The 27,023-nt window shown below is 41.6% G+C and overlaps 1 protein-coding gene across 1 annotated transcript in view; it reads right to left on the bottom strand.

The window, feature by feature from the left end:
• Positions 1 to 402: 402 nt before the first annotated feature.
• The window catches only part of RPRD1A (regulation of nuclear pre-mRNA domain containing 1A), a 308,972-nt gene continuing 282,351 nt past the window's right edge, over positions 403 to 27,023 (bottom strand). Inside the window, 1 exon segment of the mRNA XM_030204599.1 lies at positions 403 to 1,511. Coding sequence (XP_030060459.1) covers positions 1,362 to 1,511 — 150 coding nt within the window. The 3' untranslated portion in view covers positions 403 to 1,361.

Below are 27,023 nucleotides of genomic sequence, written 5' to 3'. Positions count from 1 at the left end.
TGGTGGGGGATCAAATACTTATTTCCCTCTGCAGAATGCAAATAAATTCATATACTTTCCACAATGTGATTTTCCGGATTTAATTTGTGATGTGCTATCTCTCACTGTTACCAATAACCTACCCTTCAATTATGGGCTGCTCATGTCTTTGTCAGTGGGCAAACTTACAAAATCAGCAAGGGATCAAATACTTATTTCCACCACTGTGTATCTCTCTCTCTCTCTCTCTCTCTCTCTCTCTCTCTCTCTCTCTCTCTCTCTCTCTCTCTCTCTCTCTCTCTCTCTCTCTCTCTCTCTCTCTCTCTCTCTCTCTCTCTCTCTCTCTCTCTCTCTCTCTCTCTCTCTCTCTCTCTCTCTCTCTCTCTATATATATATATATATATATATATATATATATATATAATGCAATGGTAATAGAAACGATGTATTTTCCAATATTTGATTTACGTTTGCTGGAACTGATAGAAATTGGTGGGGAACTAGATTCACACGCTTGATATTCAGTGAAATATTATCAGATATAGGGGTATGCACACTAAAGTGCACTAGTAAATGGGCTTAGCACATGTTAACTGGAGACTTCACTGTGCATTAAGATCATTTGTAGCATGTTTAAGAAACAGAGCAATTTCCAGTATTTCTTTTTCAAGTTGATGGGGGAGCACTTACCACCTCTAATTTAAGAGGTGCTAAGAGCTCCTGTGTTATAGATATGCTAACCAGTTCATTTGTGATAATCAGAACGTGCTAGTTGGATAGCGTGTCCAAGCATATTCTCTGCCCCTGATATACTCCCTTCAGAAAATAAATACAAAAAAAATAAATACCATGTACTTAGCACACACAAACAGGTTATTTACCACACAATTCTTTAACACACTTGGTGATAAGCATTTTCACGCATGCTAAGCACACATTAGGGCTTAATATCCGTTAGTAGACATACCCTATAGTGTATGGAAAATATTTTCACTAAAGTAGCATAAAACAGACAGTAGAAGAGGCAAAATAAGAAACCTTCATAACCACATTCAGAAAACAGCAGCTCTTCATTTTCTTCTGGCCACTTGATCAGAAAGGTATACAAAATATCACAGGTGTATATGTGCTTGTGATTTGTTTTAAATAATAAACATTCCATTAACATATTAATACATATAGTCATTATCTTCATTTATGGAAGGGGTAAACAAATTAAAATTTTAAACAATTATTATAAATTATTTATTTGGAGTATGTACTTATCTTTTCTTTCCACACTCTTAACAATATACAAAAATAATACTACAAAAACATAAATCTGACCTATTCTAGCTCAAGATACAAGTCAAAGCCTTGAAATGAGAAGTTCTCCAGTCTTATCAATCATCACCATAGATGTCCCCTGCAAATGGCAAGTGCACTTGGCTGCCTGTGACATTAGGAAGACGAGACAGGTCAGGTAGATTCTGAATACGCAATCTTAATTCTTTTCGTACTTGAGACACTCTAGCCAACTTGCGCTTGTATTCCTGCAAAATAATTTTTTAAACAGGAAATTAAACACATTTTTAAAGCTAGGTACTTGTTTGATTCAATGCATAGTTGGGGATGCCTGAATTCTTAAATGCTAGAGATGCCAAGGGGGAAAAAAAAATCTGAGTTCTTAACAGCACACAGACTGGGTAAACATTTTGAACTAAGCAACATAATAGATGTCAGTGGCATTGTTTGTACAACAAAGTCCATGTATACAAAAAGGTAATTGCTAAAGCAGATTTTTTTTTAACTGAGACCAAGTAATATACATACTTTAACAAACTATTTACATAATTAAATCAGCTAATAGGAAGCACTTTTAAAACAAATCAATGTAAAGATGTGGAATTTGTACCGGAAAATGTGGTGAAAACAGGTAAAATGACTGGGTTTAAAAACAAATTAAGACAAGTTATTGAAGGAAAAATCCATAAACCATTATTAGCCACATAAAACTGGGAAACTGCTGATTATCCCTGGGTATAATACAGCAAGAAAGGATCTATAATGCAGCAACAAAGGATCTACTTGGGGATCCTGCTAGGTATCTGTGACCTGGATTGCTCACTTTTGGAAACATGATGCTAGGCTTGATGAATGTTTGATCTGACTCAGTTTAGTATTTCTGATGGTCTTACTTTAAACAGGTATTTTCATTGAATTTATGTCAAAACACTTGTTATCGCCATGCTGCTTAGACAGTTTATCATTACATTTACAAAAATATTAGATTTGCATCCCAAGCATTGGCGAGTCAAATTGAGAATACCTTAAGCTTGGAGCTTTGGAGGCAGTTCACAGTTTGTGGCCAGTTTGACAGTTGATAGGAGAAAAAAATATAGCAGTCAAAAATTAATGTAATGGACATAGTACCTTAGCTAACATAATGGTGAACTAAAAATCATATAAGGCCTGATATTAGGTGACATCAAATCGGGGTTGTAGCCAGACCTGACATTTTGGGGGTCCCAGAGACATATGAGCGTGAGTAGTGATTGGTATACTCCTAAATAATGCCTTAGAGTGCACTTGATAATGGATTTCTAAGTAAAAAGTTTGTCCTGCATAAACAAACAACATGCACACTTATGGAAATCTTGGAAGCACTGACATTTTTAAATGAAGTTGCATTATCCCATAACTTAAACTTTACTTGAGTCTGGTTGTCCTCTCAACACACATCACAGTATCCTGGAAAATAATTACTGCAGTGGCACATATCCCTCAACTTTACTTTTCTACTGCTTTTCCTCTCCTTTCTGAAGCTGACATGAACCAGTTCAAGTCCCTGGAGTTCCTGACAGTGTTCCTTCCACCCTCTTCTCCTTACGAAGGAGCAGACAAATAAAGGATTGTATGCCAAATTACTTTGTGAAGTAACACTAAATCCTGCAAAGAAGCTTCTCAGAGCCTATGTGTCTTGTTTGGAAGATTTTCGTGAGCTCTTGAGTCCAGCTGAAGGACCGAGGGGTATGTAAACCGTAGTCCTCCAAAGGACAGCCGACCAACCCACAGTCTTCACGCGCAGCGACCGCCGTTCACCGGGAGTTGAGCCCCCAGCAGCAGGCGGCCAACAGGACTTCAGGAACCGTGGGGGTTGACGGACTGACCAGATGGAGAGAGGACAGGGAACTGGAAGCAGACTGGCTGGCAGGCAAGCAAGGATGGTCAGGAACTCAGCAGAGGTCGAGGCTGGCCGCAAGCAGGGATGGTCAGGAACTAGCAGAGGTCGAGGCTGGCAGCAAGCAGGGATGGTCAGGAACTAGCAGAGGTCGATACCGGTCAGGACAAGAAGTAGAGAAGTCTGGAGACAACACACGCAGCTAAGTCCTCAGAAACGAGAAGCCGAAGCAAGGATCATGAGAAATGCTGCTCCTTAAATAGCCCTCCCCATCAGGGAGCTGAGAATCAGCTGGCGAGCGCGGGGACCACGGGAGACGTCATCCAGGAAACCTCCAGGATAGGTGCATCGTCAGGCCTGAGGCGGAGCCCCGCTGTAACCAATCACTCCGTAAAACACAAGGCGTAACCCTGCCTCGCGGGCTCCATGTCCGGAAGAGAAGCCGGCCATCGAACGCCGGCACCATCTTCGGTGACTCCGTTGTAGCGGGCCCAATAGCCAGCGATCGGGAGCAGCGTGGCCATAATGGCCGGTGTTCGGGGAAAAACAACGAGACAGGCCGGCTAAGGGCACGCGGGGAGGCGGCCAATTCCAGAGCGCGTCCTCCGCGGGAGCGGAGCTACTCAGGTGAGGAACATGCCCAGCGAGGGACGTGACACTACGTAGCAAGCTTAACAGCACCAATTGTGAACACACAAATATCAGTAACTGTACCTTTAAAAAGGAATCAGTGAATTTACAGAACCGCACTATGCTTCCTATTGTTCAATCACCCTTAGGATTCACCTTTGGGTTTCAAAAGCAAAACCACATGCATGTAAGGACTGGATAAACAAATTAAAACAAAGTTTAAAGCACATGCCCTTAATATGTAATATTTTGTAGCAATAATGAAACAGTGATGGAATATTTACATAGCAAGCAGCCTCAGCCAACACCTACCCAACGAACACCTACCCTTCTGGAAGCTGCTGAAAACTTACCTCTTCAAACAAGCCTATCCAAACAACCTAACTTAATTTACGAACAACCCACACCACTAATATTACCCATGCCCAATTCTTCCCCCCACATCTTTTCTTCTTGTTCCACTCTATACAACGGTGTTATCTCTGTGACACTTTTGTACCCATACATTGTTCTACTTTATACAACTATGTTATTTCCGTGATACTTTTGTACCCATACTTTGTAAGCCGCACTGAACCTGCTATTGAGCAGGAAAGAGCGGGGTATAAATGCTACAAATAAATAAATAAATAAATATTTTCCACTGAACATAATTAACAGGAAAAAAAGATGTTCAGTGCTCCCAGGTCTCAACCTAATTGTTTTTTTTTTTTTAATTGTACTAATTGTACTGATTGTTAAGAACCTGATTCTCATAACATGATGTCTGTTTTGGTGGCCCTTTACTAGGTGAAAACATCTCTGCGTGAATACAAGCGGTCCTTACAATTTAGAACTAATTACTCAGCACTTCCCCTTTGTACATCCGCATGTTGCAAAGCCAGCACGTTTGAAAATATAAGCAAGATCAAATAAAAATGTTACCACCAATAAAGGACAACAACGTGGATAGAGCAGCTTATATGTTTGCTTGCTTGGTTTTAGGTAAATAGGGATGACTGACAGCTGCGCGGAGGAGAGGGAAAGGGAGACCAACCTAACTGGCTTCACCTTTTTGATGTCTCCTGTTCTGGCTCCTTGCAATGCTGTCCTTTACTGCTCCCTGCATCGCTGCTCTTCTTAAATTTTCTGGGCCGCCGGCAGAGTCAGTGAGGTAAAGAATAGTTGCTTACCTGTAACGGTGGTTCTCCATGGTCAGTAGATCATCTAACCACATAGCTGAAGTGACTCCCCAGTGTCATCACTGACTTGGCCCTTCCAAAGCACATAAAACTCAAAAAGAGCTCTCTTCACATGTCCCTGACTTCCCACCGCTGGTAACCACTATATATAACATACACTCAGCTCTCCCACCTCAATAAAAATTCTGGTGGCAAATCTTGGTGGGAGGGTGGTTCTGTGTGGCTAGATGATCTACTGTCCACGGAAAACCACTGTTACAGGTAAGCAACTATTCTTTCTCCATGGACAGTTATCTCGCCACAAAGCTGAAGACTCCCAAGCTGAAAAACAGGGAACAGTCATAGCAATAATGATTAAAGAAATAACTTTGTATATTCTTGTGGACTTTTTCCTGGTATTGGAGTAGGAGGAGAGTTGACACCTCATAGGAAAGATAGCAAACAGTCAATCTAAAGATTAGAATCTATTGAGGAAGGAGCCACTACAGAAAAAAAGTTACTTAAATGCGTGTAAAGAAGCCATCTTTACTAGTTTGCAGAAATGTAATGGAGAAAACTCTGCAAAGATGAACCATTGTAGTGACTAAAGATCAAAAACAATGTGTAAGAACTTGAGAAATTTGTGTAAAAAGTTATTGAGTGGCTTGGTGATAATAAAATAAATACCTGTAGCAACCCACTTAAAATCCAAGATAGAAATATATATGAGATGGTCTGGTTTAAGATCATGTATTGGCATGGTAAATCCAAAACGCACAGGTATAGACCAAACTAATCAATTGGGGTTCACATTCAATGATAAGATGAAAGAAAAATTGGGGAAATAAGAGACTGACGGATATGGAAAGGAGACACCACCTGAGGGAGAAATTTCAGATGGAGACAAAAGTGGTATCTTGCCCAGGAAGATTTTAAGAAGAGTCCAACTTTAAGAAGAGTCCAACGTGAACCAGTGTCTGAATATCATTGAAAAGTTAAGCTGATGTGATGGTAATGAGAGAAACAGAAATCTAGGTTGGAAAGCTAGGTTGTGCCAATTGGATAGGGGCATAAGGAAGAGTAATAAGAAAACGTTTATACGAGATTCTAATTTCTCACTAATAGAGACGACTGAAAAGGAGGGTGAAAAGATATCAAACCACTGAAACAACGTTTTATTACAAGATGCTTGAAAACATATATACCAGAACAAGTTGTACTTATACAGTTGAGAAAAAAAATCCAGTATTTGGAAAGATAGATTGCTACACCGTTCTGACTCAGTCACTTTGATCAATATTTAAGACTACTAGTGATGTGTGAGAACGATAACAGTTGGAAAATTGTGAATTTCCACTCTTGGGATAGGATAGAAAAATATGTCCTTGATGTAGCAGTCATAAAATTGAAAAGTTTTAACTTAGAAAACCAGGGAGAGGCGCAGAGGGAGGCAAGGTAGTATGACAATGTAATTGTTTCCCTGCACAATAGTTAGAAGCCTGTACTCCTCTTTATGATCCTTGATCCCTTCCCCTAACCAGCAGATCCGTGTAGTTGGAATCCATAGGAGAAGCTGACAAGACTGGACCTTGCTGCCTTTAATTGTGCCTCCACCCCTATTCTAGAACTGTATGTAGTTTATTCTGATGCTATATTGCACTGCTTAATGCTTCTGTGTACTATATATGCTTAATGTGTATATTCTATTGCTATATTGCACTGCTGAGTTTTCATATATACTATATATGCTGTTCGATGTTTATATCTTGTCACGATTCCTAGCTCTAACCCCAAATCTGACCATTTGTGTTTATTTATTGCTACATACTGTACCTTGCATGATTTCTAGCTCTGCTCCCCAATTACATAATTTTCACCACTTAATCTATTGCCTCTTCTGCCCTCCTGTTTCCCTCTAATTCTCATATCCCCCATCTATCAGTACATACCACCAACATGTTCCTACTAAAAATACTTATCATCCACTCATTCACGATCATTCACGCAACATTCACCACCCCCCCATCAGAATTCAATGTTATACCAGTTCTCCAACACCACAAATGATCACCCAAGCTATCCACATCCTCACGTACCAACAACAACCAGAGAAACCAATCTCCATGCAGACAACCATCGCTGAAATCAGAAACAATCTCACCGAAACCCAAAGCATCTATAACAAGAAAACTCATCCATATCCGCTCATCTGCCCTGACTGATGAGCCTTACCTAACCTTCAGTGTGGGATACATCAATGCAAGATCTGCTATTAATGGACCCATAGCCACACCATCTTCATGGACTTCATATCCAACATGTGCATTAATAACCCTAATGTTACATTACTAGCAGGCATATTTTCAAAGCACTTAGCCTTCCAAAGTTCCATAGGACCTAAATCTACATTTGGAGGACTCTAAATCAATACATTCCCAAGATTGTCTAGACCTCTTTGACATGTGTGACCTTATTTTACCTCCTCCACAACCCACTCACACAAAGGGTCACTCGCTAGATGTTATTTCGTATAAAATTTCTGATGATCAAAATTTAATTATGTCTGATATTGTCTGGTCTCCTACACCATGGTCCGACCATGTCAAAGCACTCTTAACCTTACAATGGCGGAAAAAGGACCAACCTAAATTACAAGACCCCAAAACGATTTTCACCAGAGGAAGAATTGACAATGATACTTTTTGGAAACATATCTATGCCTATAATTGGTCTACATTACCCAATTATGACCTCTTCCTCACAATCTGGGATGATAGATGCAAAATGATCTTAGACGAAATTGCACCACTACGCCCCCAAAAATTACGTACTCACAACCTTCCACCGTGGTTCAACAATTTATTGAAAAATTTGAAGTCACAAGCCAGAAAACTTGAAAAGGCATGGAGCAAATCAAAAGATCATAGTAGCTTCAATCCTTGGAAGCAATCTCAAAGAAGTTGCAAACATGCCATCAAGCGTGCTACAAGAAGCTACTACACAAACAAAATCACAATGTCTGGAGCAGATATAAAAAAACAATTTCAAATCATAAAAACCCTCTTAAATACTGATCCAGTTACTTCATCACCTTCAAACTGTCCTTCTGCTAACCAATTAGCCAAGTACTTCAACGACAAAATCATTAATCTTTGCAAGTCGATCTCCCAAGTTACTTCCACTGTAGACTATTTCCTTGACGAACTGGACCCTAACCCAATTGAAGTACCAGCAGACCGATATTGGACCACTTTTACCCCTCTTACTAATGAAGAAGTCTCCAAGACCATTTTGCAAACTTTCTAGGTCTTATTGCCAACTTGATACCCTTGTCCCAACTACCTTCTGAAAAACCCTCCAATACGTTTCATCGCTGACCTCACCACTCACTTAAATTTCCTACTCTAACGAGGCTCCTTCCCCACCAGTCATGGTTATATATTACTAACACCAATACCTAAGAACTCCAAGAAACTTGCAAACGATATTACCAACTACCGGCCAATTGCCTCCATTCCCCTAATTACAAAATTGATGGAAAACAGAGTGATTTCGCAGCTTAATGATTATATTGAGAAATTCTCTATACTGCATGAATCACAATCAGGCTTCCGTTCGGCCCACAGCACAGAAACAGTCCTTACTACCTTAATATCCAAATTCAAACAAGAAATAGCTATAGGGAACCATATCTGTAAAGACTGTAAAGAGTTCCTACAACAATGGGATCTACAAGGACAAAACACGCAACCAACACACAAAAAAGAACACACATTAGACATCATAACATACAAATTTGACCACGACGCAAATTTTACATTAACAAACACTAATTGGTCACCTATATTGTGGTCAGACCATTACAAAGCACATATTACCCTCCTATGGAGAATGAAAGACTTACCCAACAAACAAAAACGAAAAACCTACACCACAAGAGGAAAATAGATCCGGCTAAGTTCTGGCAACAAATATACATCGACAGATGGACAGCAAAGACAGACACAATCCAATTCCTCTCAGAATGGGATAACAGATGTAAATTAATACTAGACAACATTGCCCCAATCCAAACCAGAACCTCGCACAGAAAGAACTGAATACCATGGTTCAATGAAGAATTGAAAAAACTTAAAACACAAGTAGGAAACTAGAACGTGCATGAATAAAAAGAAAGATGATCCTACTCTCAACGCTTGGAAGCAACTCCGAAAGAAATATAAATATACCATAAGACAATACTACAAAACTGAAATAGGCCCAAATTACAAAGACACATACAAACTCTTCAAACTCGTGAATAAATTATTAGATATTACCCCAGTCACTAACAACAGCAAAGACACGCCAGGAGCTGACGACTTGGCGAAGTACTTTAAGGAGAAAATCATACAACTGCGACTTAAAATACCTGTCAGCCCCCATCGACTACACTGCACTCCTAGAATGCCTAGACCCAGACCCTGGAGTTTACCCAGCAGACAGGATCTGGACTGAATTCACAATACTACCGGAAGACCTCATCTCACAAACACTTAAAAGATTTGCCAAATCTCATTGCAAATTAGACATGAAGTCAGCCCCTCAACAATTTATAACGGACCTAACAAACCATGTAAACTTTATGCTACAAAACGGACTCTTCCCAGTGGAGAAAGGTAACATTTTACTCACCCCCATACCCAAGGATGCAAAGAAAAATGCCAGCGAACTAACGAACTACAGACCAGTAGCATCCATTCCTTTAATTACCAAAATAACAGAAGGTATGGTGACCAAACTCACAGAATACAAGTTCTCAATATTACATGATTCCCAGTCAGGATTTCGCGCCAATCACAGCACTGAAACCGTATTAGTCACACTCATGACAAAACTTAAACAACTGATTGCAAACGGGAATAACATACTACTGTTACAATTCGACATGTCAAGTGCATTTGATATGGTTGACCATGGAATTTGATTACACATCCTTGAATACTTCGGCATCGGAGGCAACGTTCTCAACTGGTTTAAGGGGTTCCTAACTACACACTCTTATCAAGTGACATCAAATTCGGCTACATCAGCTACATGGACACCTGAATGCGGTGTTCCACAGGGATCCCCTCTCTCACCGACCATATTCAACCTAATGATGACACCCTTGGCCAGACTACTATCGAATCAGAACTTAAACCCACATATATATGCCGACGATGTAACAATCTTCACCCATTCAAACAAGATCTAAGGGAAATCTCCAAGGAAATCAAGCAAAGCCTACACATCACGAATTCCTGGGCAGACGCATTTCAGCTGAAACTAATTCACCACCATCAACACACCTAAACTAAACCTACCAGTTTCGGACACCCTAAAAATTCTTGGAGTCACCATTGATCGACACCTAACACTTGAGAATCATGCGACAAACATAACCAAAAAGATGTTTCACTCAATGTGGAAACTAAAAAGAATTAAACCATTTTTTTCCAAGGTCCGTCTTCTGCAATCTGGTACAATCACTAGTACTCAGTCATCTGGACTATTGTAATTCACTATACGCTGGTTGCAAACAGCAAATACTTAAAAAACTCCAGACATCCCAGAACACAGCAGCCAGATTAATATTCGGCAAATCAAAATATGAATGCGCGACACCCCTACGAGAAAAACTACACTGGCTCCCACTTAAAGAACGCATCACATTTAAACTTTGTACCCTAGTCCACAAGATCATCCATGGAGACGCCCCAGCCTACATGTCAGACCTAACAGAACTACCACCCAGGAACGCAATAAAATCTTCTCGCACATTCCTCAATCTTCATCCTCTCATTTGTAAAGGTCTGAAATACAAATTGTTGCATGCATCTACCTTTTCCTATATGAGCGCACAGCTATGGAACGCACTACCACGCAACTTGAAAAAGGTCCATGAACTGGCCAATTTCTGCAAACTACTGAAAACTTATCTCTTCGACAAGATTTATCACAAAGATCAACACATGTAACTGTATAATCTTTAATATATATAGGAATTTCTTATAACGCCTTTTGCTGTAATACAACCATGTACTTCTCCACCATGTAACCCAAACCCTCCATAAACCAAATGTATATTCTTTCTATTTCCAATATCCACGACGAATTGTAAGCCTCATTGAGCCTGCAAAGAGGTGGGATAATGTGGGATACAAATGCAATAAATAAATAAAATAAATATCCTCCTTCTGCAATTCGACTTATCCAGTGCCTTTGATATGGTTGATCATACCATCCTAACGAAACTCTTGGACAAACTTGGGATAGGTGGCAATATCATTAACTGGATAAAAGGCTTCATCACTACAAGATCTTACCAAGTCATAGGACCAACATGTCATCTCCATGGCTATCGGAATGTGGACTGCCACAGGGATCTCCGCTTTCTCCAATACTTTTTAACCTAATGATGATTCCTTTGGCCAGAGCACTAGCCAAATATGGCCTTAATCCCTTCATTTACGCTGATGACGTCACCATATTCATCCCTTTTAAAACTGACCTATCTGAAATCTCCGATAAAATTAACACAGGTATGATCACTCTAACCTCTTGGGCTGATGCTTTCAGGATGAAATTAAATAAAGAGAAAACACAGTGTTTGGTCCTTTCTTCTCAATATTCTACACTCATCCCAACTACTCATAGCACCCCAGAGGTTAAACTTCCCATATCAGACAATTTGAAAATCCTTAGCGTAACGATTGATAGTCATTTATCATTTGAAAACCATGCTAAAGTCATCAACAAGAAGATGTTTAATATAATGTGGATTTTGAAACGAGTGAAATCATATCTTCCCTTAGACACCTTCCAGAACCTAGTACAATCAACTGTACTTACACATGTAGATTACTGCAATAGTGTTTCTTTAGGTTGTAAGTCCCTAATATTGAAAAAGCTCCAGACTTCCCAAAACACGGCAGCCAGACTTAATTTTGGCAAGTCAAGATTCGACAGTGCAACACCTCTTTGAGAGAAGCTTCACTGGCTCCCCATCAGAGAAAGAATTAACTTTAAAGTTCATACAATGACTTACAGGATATTACACGGAGAAGCCCCCACTACATGAATCACCTTATTGACCTCCCAACCAGAAACAGTTTGTCATCTTCCCGTACTTACCTTAATTTACACCTCCCAAACTGCAAAGGTATTAAGTACAAATCCTTCTACGCATCCAATTTTTCATTTTTAGGTAGCCAGCTTTGGAATGCTCTACCAAGACCTATCCGTTCCATTAACGGCCTTTTGCCCTTCAGAAAAGTACTGAAGACCCATCTTTTCAAGATAGCCTACCCTAACGATTCAACCTAACCATAACTTGCCTGAAATGTCAAGTAGTAGTAGTAGTAGTACACGATTCTTACTGATAATAGTTCAACATTGACCATGATTCTTACTGACAACAGTTAAACATTGACCATGTTTCCCACAATCCTTTTTGCTTCTCCTTATCCATTCCTTTCCATCTTTCTATGCCTACCTCCCAACGCTCATTTCCCTTTCACCCTATTCCTCCTATGTTTAACTTACTTATCCATTAACCCCATTAATTTTGCGTTTACCACAAACTGTATTTTCTTTCTACAACTTTGTAATTCTTTTATTGTTACTATGTAAGCCGCATTGAGCCTGCCATGTGCGGGAAAGCGCGGGGTACAAATGTAATAAATAAAACTGAAATCCTCACAGATTGGATTAAATCAGACAATCTTGACCTTTTATTCATCACAGAAACATGGGTCCCTGACCCAAAAGATCCTATCATACTCAATTTATGCCCCCTGGCTATAAAATCTCACATTGGACCAGAAAAGAAAAAAAAGAGGTGGAGGCATAGCACTCATTAACAAGTCAAGTTTTTCCACTGAAACCATTTCTGAATCCATCACACCTCAACTTGAAATCGCTTCAATCAAACTTCATAGTCCTGCGTTATATGACCATCTAACTTGTATCCTATTTTATAGACCTCCCACTAACTGGAACAACAATTAATCCACCCTCATGGACTTTATATCTAATGCCTGCATCAATAATTCCAATGTACTATTAATTGGAGATTTAAACCTTCATTTAGAGGATTCCGACTCTGCCTATACCAACGAATTTAAGGATCTCCTTCGCCTCTGTAACCTTGACCTCCCTCCTATACAACCTACACACAGCAAAGGTCACTCGCTCAACATCATTTCTTACAAATTCTCAACGGACCAAAACATATACATATCCAATATCAACTGGTTTACCACCCCCTGGTCGGATCATCATAAATTGACTTTATCCCTGCACTGGCGGAAATAAGGCCAGCCTAAAGCACAAGACCCTATAAAAATCGCTACTAGAGGACGGACTGACAAGGAAAGATTCTGGCAACAAATGTACAACAATAACTGGTCTATACAACCAGACTCAATTCACTTCCTCACAGAATGGGACAACAGATGCAAACTTATACTGGACGAAATAGCCCCATTACGCACTAAAACTGTACGTAGACGCAACCCATCACCATGGTTTAACGACCTACTAAAAGACATAAAATCACAAGCCAGGAAACTAGGAAAAGCATGGAGTAAATAAAAAAATAACCTCACCTACAACACATGGAAGCAATCACACAGGAATTACAAAATGCCATCAAACGAGCCAAAGATCCTACTACACACAAACAATTTCTACTAGCGGCACAGACATTAAAAAACAATATCAAACCATAAAGAATCTTCTTAATACCAACCCAATCACATCATCACCCTCAAACTACCCATCTGCTAACCAGCTGGCCAAACACTTCGATGACAAAATTAACAATTTGTGCAGCATGATTCCCCAGGACTGTACAAATATTGACTCCTTTCTTGATGAACTGGACCCCTATGCAGATGAAATTCCAGCTGACCGCTCATGGACAAATTTCACCCTCCTCACTACTAAAGAAGTTTCTACGACAATCACCAAGCTCTCCAAATCTCACTGCCATCTTGACTCATGTCTCAATTATCTAATGAAAGATGCCCCTTAACGTTTTATAGCAGACATCACCTCACACCTAAACTTCCTGCTACAAGGTTCTTTCCCTACTGAACATGGCAATATATTACTTACACCAATACCTAAAAACCCTAAGAAACCAGCGAGTGATGTCGCCAACTACCGCCCTGTCGCCTCCATCCCTTTGCTAATTAAACTGATGGAAAACAGAGTGACCTCTCATATCAACGAATATATACAAAAATTCTCCATTCTACATGAATCACAATCGGGTTTCCGTCCAGGCCACAGTACTGAAAGCGTTCTACTCACTCTAATATCTAAATTTAAACAGGAAATTTCATTTGGAAACAACATCCTTCTTCTACAATTCAATCTATCCAGTGCATTTGATATGGTAAATCACAATATTCTAACCAAACTACTGGATAAACTTGGGATCGGTGGAAACATCATTAATTGGATAAAAGGCTTTATCACCTCAAGATCTTACCAAGTTAAATCAACCTCAACTATCTCATCTCCCTGGTCACCAAACTGTGGCGTACCTCAAGGATCCCCTTTATTCCCGATCCTCTTCAACCTTAAGATGATCCCCCAGGCCAAAGCTCTATTCAGACATGGTCTCAACCCTTTCATCTATGCTGATGATGACACCATTTTCATTCCCTTCAAATCTAGTATATCAGAAATTTTCGACAAAATATCCTTGGGCATGAACATCTTAACCTCTTGGGCTAACGCCTTCATGATGAAAATGAATAAAGAGAAAACACAATGCCTAATTCTCTCATCCCAACACTCTGCGCTCCTCCCTATTAATCTTATCACCTCCGACATTACAATCCACATATCTGATAACCTGAAAATCCTTGGAGTGACTTTAGACAACCATCTCTCGTTCGGAAGTCACACAAAATCCACGACAAAGAAAATGTTCAATATGATGTGGATACTGAAACATGTAAAACTTTATCTCCCCCTGAATACTTTCCAGAACTTAGTACAATCCACAGTACTCACCCACGTTGACTACTGTAATAGTATTTTCTTAGGCTGCAAGACCCACATCCTGAAAAAACTTCAAACTGCCCAAAACATAGCAGCAAGACTTATTTTTGGCAAATCTCGATTTGAATGCGCAACAGTTCTTCGCAAAATGCTTCACTGGCTCCCTATCAGAGAACGTATCAACTTCAAGGTCCATACATTAAACTATAAGATCATCCACGGTGAAGCTCCGAGTTATATATTTAATCTGATTGACCTTCCCACCAGAAACATGTCTGAAACTTCACAATTTACCTCAATCTACATTACCCCAATTTCAAAGAACTCAGATATAAAACCTATTTTGGATCAAATTTCTCCTTCTTAGGTAGCCAACTCTGGAATGCCCTCCCAAGACCTATCAGATCAATCAGTGGCTATCTACCCTTCCGGAAATCACTAAAAACCCATTTGTTCAAGCAAGCCTATCCTAATGACCCAAACTAATTCTATGAATCCTACTACCCATCACATATCCAGGAGACAACGACAATGACCTTGGCTATCTTTCCAACCAAAATTCCATTTGCTTATCCTGTACCCATCCCCCTCCTGCCTCTTCTACCCTTGCTTACACCTTTCCTACTCCTTCACCCCTGTCCTTCTTTACCTACCTATCACTTTAAATTTTATTTTCTCATCAATATCCTGTAATACTTATTACTATGTAAGCCGCATTGAACCTGCTTTGAATGGGAAAGCGTGGGATACAAATGTAATAATAAATAAATAAAATAAATAAATACACCATCCAGTCTGTCCCAGAATCACTTTTGGTAGTAATATGGAGGAGGAAAAATGTGGAAAAGGTGCTCCTAACTTAAACGTGATAACTGCATTGTCAACAGCTGATTGAGATGTGACCACTAATCTCTTAGGTACTAGAGCAATTGTCATATGTGAAAATAGACAGAGGTAAAAAAAAAAATGTAGTGTTGTCACCATGTTGCTGAATAATAGGAGAAAGACTGATCTTTGGGACTTCACAGTTTGAATCTGTAGTGCAAATGAGCTGATAGTGTGCACTGGTAATTGTGCCACAGGCAACAAAGTGAGGATATAATCTGCCATACACTCCAGTTATTACACTGAATGAAAAGTTAGTGAACAATAATCTGGAATGCCTGAAAGGTATCCATCAATATATGGTTCAGAATTAACCAGACATCGAAATACAAGAATATTACTAGTCTACTGTGATCAAGGTAGGCCACTGTCGTGAGCACACCTATAATAATACTTGTAATACTAAAGTCAGATTGAAAATGGAAGTACCCAGCAGTGTTAGCGAATTGTATTCAATATTTTAAATAAAAACCTGCTTTGACACTTGAGGAATTGAAAAATGAGGATATATATGATGTAAATTTGTATTTCTCCACTAACATTGTAAGCCAAACACATAGAATCAAACTCCTCTTCTTCTTTGGTATGAGGAAATATGTGGATTAACATCCAGTATTGCTTTGCTTTGAATGGATGAACTGATTGCATCGTGTATGCTGGTATGATTTTTTTTAATCTAAACATCTGAAGGATGTATTTATTCTAATAGAGGAATGAAACCGATAGTATCTGTGATGATGAGGAATGAATGAAGGTGAGTTACTATCTATTCTGAAATTTAGTGACTTATTTCCAAAGAAAGATTCCCTCTTACAGAGAGCAGGTTTTACTCTGTTGTAGATGGATACACTGGAAATGGTTCAAAGTAAGATAGATGTGTGATCCATACTGTGATAGGTATTTTTAATTGAGCAAATTAGATGTTTGAACAACACTCAAAATTGCTGTGAACCAATATGAAGAAGGTTTAATTTCTTTTGGTAATTCTGTAATAGAATGATGAAGATTATTTCTGATGTTGAATACGCCCTCATAAATATGGACCATAATAGAAGGACGGAGCAGTGACCTAATGCATATACATGCCTACTGTGAGCATAGTTTGCAGGTGTTCAGTAGGCAGGTAAGCTGAACAGCCCTTAGACAGTTTATATGTCCTTAATCATTGATCTCACCACCAGAGTAGTAGTAAACGATCAATGTGTACCATGCCTGAAAAATATAATGAACAAAGTATGTAGTATTTAGGCTGCAGATAATCAGGCTAATTGTGGAAGGGTTTGACCAAATAGTATTTTTTTTTTTAGTATTCCAACCATTGGCAGTGTTATAGAGGCACTGATAAGATGTAAATACTTTAACACTGTACATTGGGTACCCTTTTTGTATGTAATTGAAAGACATAGAGGGGCATAATCGAATGCAAATGCCCATCTCCATGGGCGTTTATCTCCGAGGGCGGGTCCATGAAGGGGCGGGCCAGACCGTATTTTCGAAAAAGATGGGCGTCCATCTTTTGTTTCGATAATACAGTTTGTGTCGGGCAAATGCATCACATTTGGGCGGATTTGTGCTGGGCGGTATCGGTTTTCAGCGATAATGGAAACCGAAGGCGCCCAGCTCAAAAACGAACAAATCCAAGGCATTGGTTGTGGGAAAGGCCAGGATTCGTAGTGCACTGGTACCCCTCACATGCCAGGACACCAACCGGGCACCCTAGGGGGCACTTGTAACAATTAAAAAAAAATTAAATAGCTCCCAAGTCCATAGCTCCCTTACCTTGGGTGCTGAGCCCCCCAAATCCTTCCAAAACCCACTGCCCACATCTCTACACCATTACCATAGCACTTATGGCTGAAGGAGGGCACCTAGATGTGGGTACAGTGGGTTTTGGGGGCGGTTTGGAGCGCTCCCATTTAGCAGCAGAAGTGTAACAGGTAGGGGGGATGGGCCTGGGTCCACCTGCCTGAAGTCCACTGCACCCAGTAACAACTGCTCCAGGGACCTGCATACTACTGTGATGGAGCTGGGTATGACATTTGAGGCTGGCATACAGGCTGGAAAAAAAAGTATTTAAAGTTCTTTTTTTTGGTGGGAGGGGGTTAGTGACCAGTGGGGGAGTCAGGGGAGGTCATCCCTGATTCCCTCCAGTGGTCATCTGGGCAGTTGGGGCACTTTTTGGGGACTTGTTCGTGGAAAAAAAGGGTCCAAAAAAAGTGACCCAAATTCTCGCTTCTGGCGCCCTTCCTTTTTCCATTATCGGCTGAGCGCGCCCATCTCTCCTCGGCCGATAAACACGCCCCAGTCCCGCCTTCACCACACCTCCAACACGCCCCCGTCAACTTTGTTCGTTCCCGCGACAGACTGCAGTTGGAGGCGCCCAAAATCGTCTTTCGATTATACCGATTTGGGCGCCCATGAGAGAAAGGCGCCCATCTCCCGATTTGGGTCAAAATATGGGTGTCTTTCTCTTTCGAAAATAAGTGGATAGGGTGATGAAATTCATCACTAGAGCAACTTGCTTAGGGGTCACAATAGGACTCAGAAACAAACAACATGCTCTCTAGAGAAGGAATGAGAAATAAACCATCACAAATTTGCAAAGGAAGCCTCATTTAGTCAATTGATTTTGCTTAGAAGAAAAAAAAAAGAATCTCCACAACAATACTGGAAAGTTGAGAGATGACAGAAGAACTTGAACTGCCAAAGTACCAAATCTACTTAGGCTCTCAATTCTCAGTGAAAAGTATTAAATGTTCCTTTATTTTGGAGCTGCTGCTGCTTTTGAAATGAACTTAGTGAGCAACTGAATTAAGTCCATAGAATAACAAACTGCATCTTAGAAATGTGAAAAAACAGAGAGAGAGTCGCAGCAGAGGTAGACTAAACTTCAAAAATATATATACTTGATTGAATAACTAGGGTAACTTTCCCAGAGGAAGCCCGTAATTAATTCCAACTTCAGTACCAATAGGCAGAGCAATAAATATGAAAACGTTGATATTGGCATCGAAAATGCAGTCGAGACCGAGACAGTGATACCATCCCTAAGCAGTTAGGTGCAATACCTCAAAAAAATAAGTGAGGTATGACAGAAAAAACCCCATCTGCTTTACTTCCTCTGAATTTGCAATACACAACTATGCCAGAGTCCTGCATAGTGTCAGGAACTAATTGATTAAGTGCTACACATAATTATAAGTTGGTTCCATACCTCTGCAGTGCCGCATGAGAGAGTGAGGGAAACATGCACTTAGTTTACAAAGCTGGTTTGCTAAGGTAAAGTGATTTGTGTCAAGACCTCCCAAGAGGCACAGAGAATTGATTTGCCAGTGACTGAGCCAAAAGGATTGGTATCGAAGTCTGGCCATCGACACCGATGAGTGACTCCTGACACGTGCATATGGTACCAAACCTTCCCTGGATGCCACTGTAAAGTGCAAGGAGGTTAAATTATAGTCTGTGCTCATTTCTTGACAGCAGGAGTTTTGGCATCGATAGCTCCATATCAACTCTGACTGGCTCCAGGAGTAAGGTGTAGTTGTATGTGTTGACATCAACAGAAAACTGGGCACTGAACGTGCTTAGGAGCTTCTGAATCGAGCATATGTTCCACAATAGCTCAGTGCCGAATCTGATGATTCTCAGGACTTCCTGCATTTTAGCACAGAGTTTACACGGAGAGTGCAAACCATCAGGACTGAGACATGCAAGGCACCCGAGTCATAGACATGGTCCTTCCACACCACAAACACTTTTTGAAACCGCTAGGTTTCTGGGATATCGAAAAAACAGCTGAAGCAAAATCAAATGACTCAATTGTAAGGGAAAAGAAAAACCAGTATCCCCCTCTTTTTTTGTTGTTATTGTAAGTGTGACTGGAGGTTTGGACCTAAGTGGGCCAGGAGCTGCAGAAATGAAAGCATTAACAGATACTCTAGAAGGCACAGCAGGGCCCAGTTCAGTCTTCATTCCTACCTTCCTCCTCAGCTCCCACCCACCTCTAGCTCAACTATTCACTTATAGTCAATTATTCTAATTAGGACAACAAGAGGAGAGTTTTCATTAAAATTTTAATTACATTTAATTAGTTTCTGAGAAGCAAACACTAAATAAATTACATATTATACTATATAACCTTAAGGCTCTTTAAATTCATCTGATATCCCTAGTACCTTAAGAAGTTTTAATTAAACAACTCTATAACACTAAGATGCAGACAGAAGTCCAGCACTAAGAGGAGTGCTATCTAGTTTTTTGCATTGAGTGTCACATGTATGATTATCTCACAGTTGGTGAGAGGTTATATATGTATGCTTGATGCAAATAGCTCCTAGTTCTCAGAGAACGAGTCCGTTCTCTTGAGGCTGGAGTAGCAGAGGAGCTGAGGGAGAAAGAGTGGTATATAGATGAGGCCAACAGGGACTTGTAGAGAGGTCCCACCTCCAATCTGGCAGCCCCTGTGCTGCCTTGGAGGAGGGAGATCTTCTAAAAGGAGGGCATCACCTTGGTGAGCTGGAAGTAATCCTGTCCTCTTGCACCGAAGAAGTATCTCCAGCAGTTTCTGGCCAGGAGGTAAGGGTTAGGATGACTGTTGTAGTTGGTTATTCAATTATTAGGCATATAGATAACTGGGTGGCTGGTGGATATGAGGATCGCCTGGTCACTTGCCTGTCTGGTGTGAAGGTGGCAAACCTCTCAGGTCACCTAGATACGATTTTAGATAGTGCTGGGGAGGAGCTGGCTGTCTTGGTACATGTGGGTACCAATGACATAGGAAAATGTGGGAGAAAGGATCTGGAAGCCAAATGTAGGTTCTTAGGTAGAAAGCTCATACCCAGAACCTCTAGGGTAGCATTTTCCGGTGCTTCCCATTCCACACGCAGGGCCCAAGAGAAAGAGCTCCAGAGTCTCAATGTGTAGATGAAGTGATGGTGCAGGGAGGAGGGTTTTAGATTTGTAAGGAGCTGGGCAACATTCTGGGGAAGGGGGAGATTCTGGAATGATGGGTTCCATCTTAACCAGGGTGGGACCAGGCTGCTGGCATTGGCATTTAAAAAGGAGATAGAGCAGCTTTTAAACTAGAAACTGGGGGAAGGCCAACAGTCATTCAAAAGCGCATGGTTCGGAAAAAGGCATCTTTCAAAGATATCACCAAATCAGGGAAGATAGGTTATCCTGATAACGAGGTTGCAATAGAGACCATTGTAGACCAGGTATCTTTAAATAAAAAGCAGACAAAAGATTGCAAATTATCAACTGATGAGCAAGATGAAAATAGGAAAAACAAACACAGTTTGAAATGTCTATATGTGAATGCCAGAAGCCTAGAATATTTATTTATTTAGATTTTGCTCACAACTTTTTCAGTAGTAGTTCAAGGTGAGTTACATTCAGGTACTCTGGTTATTTCTCTGTGCCAGGAGGGCTCACAATCTAAGTCTGTACCTGAGGGTTAACTGACTTACCCAAGATCACAAGGAGCAGCAGTGGGATTTGAACCGGCCACCTCTGGATTGCAAGACTGGTGCTCTAACCACTACTAGGCCACTCCTCCACTCAGATGGGAGTATATATTGCACTAAATGAAAATTAGATATAACAGGCACCTCTGAGACCTGGTGGAAAGAGGATAACTAGTAGGACACAGTCATACCAGGGTACAAATTATATCGTAGTGGTACGGTGGACCGAATTGGTGGAAGGGTAACATTTTATGTTAAGGAAAGCCTTGAATCAAATAGATTGAAAATTTTGCGGGACACAAAACACATCTTGGAATCCCTATGGATTGAAATTCCATCTGTAAAGGGGAAAAGGATAGTGATAAGAGTGTACTACCATCCACCTGGCCAGGATGAACAGACAGATGTAGAAATGCTATCAGAAATTAGGGAGGCTAACAAACTGGGAAATAGAATAATAGGTGATTTCAATTATCCTGATATTGAGTGGGTAAATGTAACATCGGGGCCATAGGCAGTAGGTGGCCCAACTGTTTGGGGAGGCTAAAGGGGACGGGGTTAGGGGTGGAGCCAGGGGCGGAGCTTAAATCAACAATGGACAACACACAGAAAAAAAATAAGTAAAAATAAAATAGTCACAATTAATACATTTTATTAAATGTAGATATTAGATATATATGTCAAAGAATAAAGTGGTTGCTCAAAGCATATACTAACCACAATCGCTCAACTGTAAAACACTATGCACAAATTTGTGCAAAAACACACTCAGAACCTTACTATACCATAACACTAGGCAGACCCTAATACACCAATATACCACCCAAACGGAAAATGCAGACCATCAACAATATGAAACAAGGGATCATAATATCACAATTCTCATGTAGAGCCACAAAACACCCTTTTAGGGTGGATAGTGTTCACAATGACCTCCTTTTATTAACAACTATATGTAGATCCTTCAAGAGGTAGTGTGTCATGATTTAGGCTCTAAAACCCTTTCTGATGTTTTGGTGCCACCTCAGTAAGGCCAATACACAATCTCTCCACTGCAAAACACTATACATAAACTTGTGCAAAAACACACTCAAAACCTTACCAAACCATAACAGCACTTTCCAAGGTCAGGACGAGCTACAACCTTATGCATGGAAAGGCAGCACTGTAATTACACCGGGCTCTAAAACACCAGTACACAACCTAGTGAAACAAAACAAAAACAAAAAGGGCTGCAAATACTTCACGCTAGCAGAATACTGCATCTTGATTACACATGAAAAACACACGACACAACAGATGTGAAGGCAAAACTGGAAAGTTACCTCAAGAAGTTAGACTCAGCATGCAGCAATACTAGAAAAATTGAAACTTACATGCAAAATACCACAGATGCACATTTCCAAAAGCTGACATATTCCAGTTAATAAATTCTGAATAAAATACTTTTTTCTACCTTTGTTGTCTGATCATTTAGTTTTTCTATTTGCTTTGGTCCCAGTGTCTTCTTTCCATTTGATATTTTTTCTCTCAACATGTCCACCATCCTCCTGTGTCCTTATGCATCCTGTCTACCATCTATAGCCCTGTCCCTATCCTTTCTTCAGTTTCAGCATCTGCCCTCAAAGTGTTCCGATGCAGCCCTTAAATTCAACAATTTTCCCTTCATCCATATCCAGCATTTCTCCCCTCCATCCATGTGCATGTACTTCCTCTGTCTTCCCTCCCCTCCATCCATGTCCAGCATTTCTCCTCTCTCCCTTCCACTCCGTGTGCATCTTCTTCCTTTGTCTTTCCTTCCCTCCATCCTTGTCCAACATTTCTCCTCTCTTCCCTGCCCTCCACTCCATCCGTCCAGCACCTTCCCTCTTTCTCTCCTACCTTTCCATCCAGTGTCATCCCTCTTTCTCTCTCCATCCTTCTACCCATTACCCTCTCCCAATTCTTCCATCCATTGTCTCCCTCTATCTCCCCTTCCTTCTAAACAGTTCTCTCTCTCGACCCTTTTCCATTCAGCATGTCAGCTCTCTCCCCATCCTTCCAGTGTCTTTCCTCTTTCCCTCCCTACCCTTCCGTCCAGTGTCTTCCCTCTTTTGGCCCCCTTCTTCCAGCATTTTATTTATTTATTTATTTCAGAACATTTATACCCCGCCTTACACCACTTAAAGCAGCCTCAAAGCGGCTTACAATGAACTGTAAATCAAGTACAATGACAATAAAGAGGGCTGAAGAATCAGAGGGAGAAGAGAAGGGGAAAATGCACTGGAAGGCTGTGGACAGGTCAGAGGGGCTAAGGGTACAATGAAAACAGAAAATAGATTAGATAAAAAGAAACAAAAAGGAAGGGTGAGAGAGTCCAAAATGGGCCATGAATATGATGGTAGGAAGGACTTCAGATGAGAATTGGAGGTCGAGATGTAGGCCGAACCTCCCTTTGCTGCCTGCAGAGAGCACAGTGATTGAATAGTGAGTGAGATGATGATGAGATATGAGCGACCTAGGAGTGCTTGATTGAGGCTTCATTCACAAGGATGGCAGAGAAAACATCCTGTTGCTTTAAATCGCTGTCTTGTGCCTCCTGAAACTCAGTGCTGGATAGGTGATTCAATTGGACCCCTTGGCTGTGCGCTGTGGCTCCGTCAGGAACCATGCGGCCTGCCTCTTGCACCATCAACCGACACTCCACTTCCGTTGACAGGATTGCAGCTCCGCGGCTGACGGGGCACCTCCTGCAGCATGGACAACCGGCCTTCCCATGTCACTGCAGAGTTAAGTACGACTCAGGAATCCCACGCTGTGCCCGACTCCACCATCAACGTCTCTCTCCTGCACGAGTCAGCCGCTGTAGAGGTGTCCTGCGGGCCTGATCTCCAGCCCTCCCGTCTTCGGCCGCTATCAGTGACGCTCAGCGACGCAGGGAACCTGCCGAAAGGCGACCAGCGCTCCGTGGCAGCCCACGAAGCGAAAGGCAAAGAGAGCGGACCAGATCACGGCCAGGCGACGGATGGCAGCAGGAGCCAACGGCTCCTGCGTCAGCTAAACGGCGGCCATTTTGTACATGCATCCATGCACACCCTCTCCCCCAACCCTGACCCAGGGACTTCCTCCCAGTCCCAACCCTAGCACCCTCCCTTTTTTTTTTCCATTCCACCAATCCAAGTGCCTTCTTCATTCGCCATTCCACTCAAACCCAGTACTCTTCACTTCCTCCACTCCAGCACAATCTTTCTTCCCTATTATCCTCCCACATTCCTAGATGAATCAGACTGCCTTTCTCTGGCTATCTGGTCAAAGCTTGGAATTTCCTCTCAGCTCCTGCCTTTTCCCTCTTTCTCCCTCCTTTCATTCAGCATTTCTCCGTCTGACAGCTAGAGTCTCCCCCAGTTTCTCCCCAGCAGCTTCTCTCTCTCTCTCTCTCTCTCCTGCCCATGTCCCCTCTTTCTCTCCCCATCTTTCCACTCATCTCTCTCTCTGTACCCCTCTTCCATCCAGCATCTTCTATCTGGCTCTCCCCTGCTCTTTTCCATGTCCCTGGCTCTCCCCTGCAATTTCCACTTTCTCTGTCTCCTCCAGCGTCCTCACTTCCCTTACCGTTTCCAGCCATGTTCTCTCCCTCCGGGCCTCTTTACAGCACCGCTGACACAAGAACAAAAAGAAGCGCGGGGCTGCAGAAGCCTTCAGGCATGCGCTGTCGGCTCTGCAGGTCCTCTGTTCCCGGAACGGGAAATTGACGTCAGTGGGGGCACAGGACGGCAGAGTCAACAGCGCATGACTGAAGGCTGCTGCGGCCCCGTGCTTCTTTTTGTTCTAATGATGGTTGTTCAGAGAAGCGGCGGCAGCGGCTCAGTGAGGTGCTTGTTCCCACCGCTGCTCAACAGAAGCAGCGGCAGCATTCAGTGGGACAGGAGTCTTGGCAGGTATGCTTATCGGGACATTTGGAGGAAGAGGCAGGCGGGGAAGGTCACAGCTGGCCAGGCGGACGGTAGTACACTCCTATCACTATCCTTTTCCCCTTTACACATGGAATTTCAATCCATAAGGATTCCAAGATGTGCTTTGTTTCCTGAAGAATTTTCAATCTATTTGATTCAAGGCCCTCCTTAACATACAGTGCTACCCCTCCACCAATTCAATCCACCCTATCACTACGATATAATTTGTACCCCGGTATGAGAGTGTCCCACTAATTATCCTCCTTCCACCAGGTCTCAAAGATGCCTATTATATCTAATTTTTCATTTAGTGCAATATACTCTAACTCTTCTATCTTATTTCTTAGGCTTCTGGCATTCGCATATAGACATTTCAAACTATGCTTGTTGTTCCTATATACATCATCATGCTCAGTACTTGACCGTATTTGAAATCTTTTGTCTGATTTTTATTTGACACCTGATCTATTATGGTCTCTTTTGCTACCTATCGGGACACCCTATCTTCCCTGTTTTGGTGATATCTTTGAAAGATACCTTATTCTGAACAATGCGCTTTTGAGTGACTGTCGGCCTTCCCACAGTGTCTAGTTTAAAAGCTGCTCTATCTCCTTTTTAAATGCCGATGCCAGCAGCCTGGTCCCACTCTGGTTAAGGTGGAGCCCTTCCTTTCGGAATACGCTCCCCCTTCCCCAGAATGTTGCCCAGTTCCTAACAAATATAAAACCCTCCTCCCTGCACCATTGTCTCATCCACGCATTGAGACTCTGGAGCTCTGCCTGTCTCTTGGGCCCTGCGTGTGGAACAGGTAGCATTTCAGAAAATGTTACCCTAGACGTTCTGGATTTGAGCTTTCTACCTAAGATATACTATCTGGTAACACATTTGCTTATTTCCGATCTGACGAAGAAGGGCAACCTTCGAAAGCTAATCAAGAAATGTATTAAGTTATGTCCAATAAAAAAGGTATCATTTTATTTTCTTTTCCATGTTTTATTTTGTTTGATTTCTATTGATACCTAAGAGCCTAAATTTGGCTTCCAGAACCTCTCTCCCACATTTTGGTATGTCATTGGTACCCACATGTGCCAAGACAGCCAGCTCCTCTCCAGCACTATCTAAAATCCTATCTAGGTGACTTACCTTACTTTCCATCACCTTCGCACCAGGCAGGCAAGTCACCAGACGACCCTCACGTCCACCAGCCACCCAGTTATCTATATGCCTAATGATAGAATCACCAACTATAACAGCTGTCCTAACCCTTCCCTTCTGGGCAGAACTTGGAGACATTCTCGGTACAAGAGGATAGTACATCCTCTGGTGGGCAGGTCCTAGCTACATAAGTACTTCCTACTTCTCCAGGGCGATGCTCTCCTTCTAGGAGACCTCTCTCCTCCAAGGTAGCACAGGGGCTAACCAGACTGGAGGTGGGACTTCTCTACAACATCCATGTAGGTCTCCTCTATGTACCTCTCTGTCTCTCTCTCAGCTCCACCAAGTCTGCTACTCTAGCCTCAAGATAACGGACCCATTCTCTGAGAGCTAGGAGATCTTTTCATCGGGCACACATATCTTACCACAACATCACCCTGTATTTGTTCACACCGGAGCCTGCAAAGGCCTCTCCGGTACTATGTAAGCCACATTGAGCCTACAAATAGGTGGGAAAATGTGGAATACAAATGTAACAAATAAATAAATAAATAAATAAGTAAAATAAATATAACCGCTCAACAACTGGGAGATAATCATACATGTGACACTCAATGCA

The sequence above is a fragment of the Microcaecilia unicolor genome, chromosome 1, assembly GCF_901765095.1.
Source record: "Microcaecilia unicolor chromosome 1, aMicUni1.1, whole genome shotgun sequence".
NCBI lineage: Eukaryota > Metazoa > Chordata > Amphibia > Gymnophiona > Siphonopidae > Microcaecilia > Microcaecilia unicolor.
Note: the sequence above shows the minus strand (reverse complement) of the source record. Positions and strands in the feature narration are given on the sequence as shown.